Source organism: Lipotes vexillifer, unplaced genomic scaffold (assembly GCF_000442215.2).
Source record: "Lipotes vexillifer unplaced genomic scaffold, Lipotes_vexillifer_v1.1 scaffold1362, whole genome shotgun sequence".
In the NCBI taxonomy this organism is placed as follows: domain Eukaryota; kingdom Metazoa; phylum Chordata; class Mammalia; order Artiodactyla; family Lipotidae; genus Lipotes; species Lipotes vexillifer.
The window spans coordinates 931008-937473 of NW_006777552.1; the positions used below are offsets into that span (position 1 = coordinate 931008).

Sequence of the window (6466 nt, forward strand, 5' to 3'; positions counted from 1 at the left end):
CCGGGGCACGAACCCGTGTCCCCTGCATCGGCAGGCGGACTCTCAACCACTGCGCCACCAGGGAAGCCCGATGAAACCCTTCTATAGGAACATTTTTGCAAAAGCATCAGAGTACACCCAGAACTGTCTGTAAATGACAAAAGACTTAAAAATGACCACGGTTAAAGATTTGATGAAAGTTCATAATAATGCAAGTGATAAGGAAATTTAGTTATTTCTGAGATATACATTTAAAAATAATAATTAGAATTATGACTTATAACATTATACCAGAACATATAAGATTTTTAGGAATTTCAAGTAATGTCTGAAACATTTATATTAACATATTTCCATACAAATAACCCAAAGAAAGTTTAGTATTAGTTGTTTTTTGTTTTTAATTTTTGAATTTTTTATTTATTTTTTTACATAGCAGGTGAGATCATTTTTAATGGGAAAGCATAGAATTGTATTGGGCTTTAACTCCTTTTGCCTAAATGTTTATTTTTTAAATTGAAGTTTAATTGACATATAGCATTATATGAGTTTCAGATATATAATATAATGATTCAAAATTTGTATGTATTGTGAAACGATCACCACCGTAAGTCTAGTTAACATCTGTCGCCATACATAGAGAATTTTTTTTCTTGTGATGAGTTATAAGATTTACTCTTTTAGCAACTTTCAAATACACAGTACAGTATTACTAAGTATAGCTGCCATGCTGTACGTTAGAGTCCCATGACTTCTTTACAACTGGAAGTCTGTACTTTTATACTCCCTTCACCTGTTCCACATGCCCCCCCATGTTTATCTTAATCTTGTCTTCTCAATTGTTTACTAATCTTGAGCAAGTCACTGTTAAGATTAAAAAAAACTTTTATTGAAGTATAATATGTAACATACTTAAAAAGTACACAAACGAAGGGTACAGTTTGAATGTTTGTAATGTGACCACATCCATGTAACTACCACTCAGAACTAATCTAGAACTAGCACGCCAGAAGCTTCCTTTCTGCCCTCTCACCGTCACCTATATGTCCTCCTCAAAGATCTGACATTGCTCACCATAGGTTAGTTTTACCTTAGATTAGTTTCATACAAATGGAAACCTTATAGTATGTTCTCTTTTGTGTCTGACTTTTTTTTTTTTCTGGTACACGGGCCTCTCACTGCTGCGGCCCCTCGCGTCGCGGAGCACAGGCTCTGGACGCGCAGGCTCAGCGGCCATGGCTCACGGGCCCAGCCACTCCGCGGCATGTGGGATCTTCCCGGACTGGGGCACGAACCCTTGTCCCCTGCATCAGCAGGCGGACTCTCAACCACTGCGCCACCAGGGAAGCCCTGTGTCTGACTTTTATTCCGTGTTATATTTGTGAGATTTATCCATGTAGTTGCGTGGGACAGTAGTTTGCTTTTTTATGTTTGAGTATAACATCCCATTTTAGGAACATACCACCATTAAGATGTCCATTCTGCTGCTGATGGGTATGAAGGTTGTTTCTAGTTTTTGACTACTAAAAATAAGGCGGCTTTGAAAAATCTTTTGCATGTCTTGTTGCATGTAAGTTTGCATTTTATTGTCATTTATGGTCAGGTGTATGTTCAGCTTTAGTAGATACTGTCAATTAGTTTTCCAAACTATTTGTACCAGTTTGCCCTTCCACTAGTAGCATGGGCGTTGGCATTTGCTACACATTCTCACTATACTTGGTCTGATGTATTTCATTTTAGTCATGCTGGTGTGCTTGGTAATTTTTGCATTTTCCTGATAAACAATGAGTACCTTTTTCATATACTTATTAGTCATTTGGAAATCCTCTTTTGTGAAGGGCTTGCCATTTGCACATCTAAAAAAAATTGGATTATCTTATTGATTTATGGGACTTTATATATATATTTGGATATAAGTCCTTTGTTGAATATATATATATTGAAAATATCTTCTATTTTGTGACTTGCCTTTTCACTTCCTTACTGGTATCTTTTGATGAAGTTCTTAATTTTAATGAAGTTCAATTTAGCTACCTTTCTTTTTATAATTAATTCTTTTGGGATCTGTTTACAAAATTTTTGCTCAACACAAAGCCATGAAAATATTCTGTTTTTTGCTAGAAGCTTTGTTTTTTACTTTTCACATTTTGGTGTATGTCTTTGTGATTTCTGTGTAAACTTACACTTTCTGTGTAAGTTATAGATGTGAAGTAGGGGCAGCACCATGTATTTTTCCCCAGAAGCATTTCAGTGGTTCCCTTGTTATGAATCAGGCAGTTTATACATATGGATCTGTTTTTGGATTCTCCATTTTGTCCTATTGGCCTGTTTTTCTATCTTTGCTTTAGGTATTGTACTTTATAAGGCTTGATGTACTTTTGATTACTGTTTTGAATTTAATTTGCTGTTCTTTTTTTAGTTTTTTGAAATGGAAGCTTAGATAATTGATATTCAGTTTTTCTTTGTATGCATTTAAAACATTAAGGCTTTTTTGTAATCATGGCTTTAGTTCAGTTTCACAAGCCTTGATATGTAGTATTTTCATTACCATTCATTCAAAAATATTTTTAAAATTCCCCTGTGTTTTCTTTTTAGACCCATAGGCTAATTAGAAGTATATCACCTAATTTCTAAACATGTGGGACTTTGTTGTTGTTGTTACTGATTTCATTCTTTGAAATGTGTTGTCTTGTTTTATGATCCCATCATATGGTATTTTGGTAAATGTTTTATATGCACTTGAAAGGAAAGTATGTTTTACTGTTGTGGATTATAATGTTTTATATATCAGGTCAAATTTGTTAATTATGCTATTGAAGTCTTCTTCTCTGTTGTTAACTGATTTTGAGCTACCTTTTCCATCAGTTACTGAGAGAGGTATGTTAATATCCAAATATCATTCCAATCTCTGCCTTCATTGTTACATAGTGTTATTTTCAAGTATCTTCTCTGTGTCTCTGTCCAAATTCTTCTCTTCCTATAAATGGCACCAGTCATTGGATTAGGGCCCACGCTAATCTAGTATGGCCTCGTTTTAACTTGATTGCATCCGCAAAGCCCTTTATTCCAATCATATTCACAGGTATATGGGGTTAGGACTTGAACATAGCTTTTGGAGGGTTTGGGGAGGGGGACACAATTCAACTCAACAGATGCTTTAAAACATTTTTTAAAAAAATTGTATGCAACTTTTTTTTTTTTTGCGGTATGCAGGCCTCTCACTGTTGTGGCCTCTCCCGTTGCGGAGCACAGGCTCCGGACGCGCAGGCTCAGTGGCCATGGCTCACGGGCCTAGCCGCTCCATGGCATGTGGGATCTTCCCGGACCCGGGGCACAAGCCCGTGTCCCCTGCACTGGCAGGCGGACTCAACCACTGTGCCACCAGGGAAGCCCTGTATGCAACTTTTATAGCAGATTTTTTGGGGGATGATTCATCCAGTGCCAGCTACTCTATCATAGCCAGAATGGAAAATCTTAAAATCAGGTCTTTAAAATTTAATTTTAAAATAAATAAAATGATTCATATAGTTCAAAATTCAAAATGTATACAATCTTATACAGATGGATAGTCTCCATCTCTTTCCTTTTGCTATCTAGTTTCCTTCCTTATTTGCAGTTAGACTTACTAGTATCGTGTTTATTCTTTTCAGACATGTAAAATGAAATATTTTAAACTAGTTGATTTCTAATAAGTCTTCCATCCCAAATATTCTCTGATTCCTGATCCCTTTCCACATAGAATTTTGTAAAAAAAGTCAGTGTAACACTAATATTTACTCATACAGATTTTGTAAAAGAAGTCAGTGTAAGACTAATATTTACTCATAGATTTTTTTAAAGACCGTCATTAATTTTTTTGTAGGCAACTGTTTTTATATCAATAGAAGGAAACATCAAAATATCACGTTCTTTACTCTGGATTTATCTTATTTCCTTTTGCTTACTATTTTGTGCTTCCTATTTATTCAGTTGTGAAGGAATTTTGTGCTTTTGAATTACCTGGTGTGTCAATATACAAGTAATGGAAATAATTCTGTTTAATTACCAAAACAATCAAGGACACATTGTTTGAAAGACTTTTTATGCTAAAATTCTCAGTCATGCTTACCTGCATTCATTATTAGGCAGCATTCTCTTGCATAACAAATATATCTTTTTACAGTGCTCTCTCAGAGGAGGAGAAATCTACATTGCGTGCAGGGCTAATCACCAACTTCAATGAACCAATAAACCAGGTTAGTGAGAAAATGAGTGCCAACTATTCTTTCTTTTCCCTTAGTTTTTGCTTCTTTTCCAAACTAACTTTGTTTCTCGGCGTTAAAAATAAAATCTTATAATGTTCATGATGTTTATACACCTTTCTCTGATGGTTTTTTAATTTTGAGATCCAAGTCTACCTGTTAAGAATTTTGATTAGATTTGGCTGTTAATGATTTAAAACTCAGAAGTCATTTGAAGATAGATATACTTGTATATTTTTTAACTTCTTCAGTTTTTGAGCCAATATTGAAAGCACATCTCTATATATTAATTATAGAAGTTAATTTAGCACTTCCATCCCCCCTCCCCCTAAACTACAGGATGGCTTCTGGTTTTTGTTTCCGTCATCACATTTGAAGTTCTCACTACTCTGTGGGCATTGAATTTTTCTTTCCCTTATAGTGAGATTTTTCTTTTAAGAATAAAATAAGTTTGCTTATGATACAAAAATTATTTTTCAAAGTTACTACTATTTCTTACATTTGATTCTTTAATTTGAATATTAAAGCAGACTGTATTAGGTGGTGTATCCAATGCAGTTTTATCTAAACCTATTTAAATGATCTGAGTTTTTTGCTGTGCATTTCTTCAGCTGAGGGAGATGAGGGAAGATGGAGAGGAACAGAGTTACTTTCCATGGGGCAGGAGGTGGTTGGGGGGTCAGGGTCTTGGGTGATTGAGGGGTAAACCATTGCTTAGGTGTTCTGTCAACAAGAATTTGTGAAACTGATCTGAACAAATATTATGTAAATACCTAATATTGATGTTCATTTCTACTCTGAGGTCAGTGGTTCTCAAAGTTTGCATTCTTAGAACTTCCTTATACTGCTAAAATAAAACACAAAATGGTTATATGTGTTGATATTTATTGTATTAGAAATTAAAATTGAGAAATCTAAAAAAATATTATTTTTTAACATAAGTAGAATTTAAAAAAGTGAACAGTAGCTATTTCCCCAAACAATAAATATTTAATGAGAAGAGTAGCATTGTTTGGCATTTTTGCCTATCTCTTTAGTGTCTGGCTATTTAAAAGAAGACATCTAGATTTTCAAATATATCTGCTATTTACAATGTTGTGATATTATTTTGGCAGAAGCTATGTGATGAAAATCTGGCTTCACACCGGTACGTTATTGGGAAAGGGAGGACCTCACAGAAAGGATCCTAGGCCCCCTAGGGATCCATAGATCAGTTTGAGAACTACTATCTTAAGCAGTTGTTCAGTGAAATCTTACTCATTTTTGTTAAATGTATAATTAACCAAAAAGGTAATTTTCAGCTATGAATGCATTCCTTATCTATTGCTTTAATTTCGTATGTTTATTTCTGAAGATTAATTTTTTTTCCTTTAGATTGCAACTCAGATTGCCGTGCTGATTGCAAAAGTTGCTCGGTTGGACTGTCCTAGACAGTGGCCTGAACTGATTCCCACTCTTATAGAATCTGTGAAAGTACAAGATGATCTTCGACAGCACAGAGCGTTGCTTACCTTTTATCATGTTACCAAGACCCTGGCATCTAAACGACTGGCTGCTGATAGAAAACTGTTTTATGATGTAAGTGATTTAAAAAAGAATTTGATAATGAAAACTGTGCTACTTGCATTAAAAGGTGTGTAATTTTACCTCTAAATATCTTATTGAAGGATTATTAATTCTTTCTAATTGACCTCAAAAGGTTCATACTAATAGATAACACCCAAAAAGTTTTAAGCTGGCTAGTGATATGACTGGTAAGGTCACTTAGTTGCCAATGAGGGGGAAAAAATTGGTGGAGAACAGTCTGAAGGCAAAGAGACCCGTTTGAGGCTATTTGAAGTAGTTCAGATTCGATGATAAAGGTCTTAAATGAAGCAGCGGTAAAGAGAACATTTAGAAGCATGTAGAGTTGAAATTTAGGAGTTGCAGTTGACACGCCTGGGTAATCGGTGGATGTAGGAAGGAGTCTGACACGACTGAGGGTGTCTACAGGTGTTTTAGCACCATTTGTTGAAAAAACTTTACCTTCTCTATTCAGTTGCTTTGGTGCTTTTGTTTGTATTTCACTGTTTTGAACTACCAGAACAGTGATTTTCATATTATTCAACCTAACCTATACCAGGTGACAGTGGGAGTCTCCAAGTGTTTTTAAGTGTTCTTGCTTACCTTTGGAATCCTCACTTTGAGGATATGTATGGCTTGGGAATTTGCATTTTTGATAGGTTCCCCAGGTGATTCTTTTTTTT

General features: G+C 35.1%; 1 protein-coding gene across 1 annotated transcript in view; it reads left to right on the forward strand.

Moving 5' to 3' along the window:
- Positions 1–6466, forward strand: part of IPO11 (importin 11) — a 200350-nt gene that overhangs the window by 29996 nt on the left and 163888 nt on the right. Inside the window, exons 4-5 of the mRNA XM_007451173.1 lie at positions 4142–4214; positions 5595–5798. Coding sequence (XP_007451235.1) covers positions 4142–4214; positions 5595–5798 — 277 coding nt within the window. The remainder of the gene's footprint in view (positions 1–4141; positions 4215–5594; positions 5799–6466) is intronic.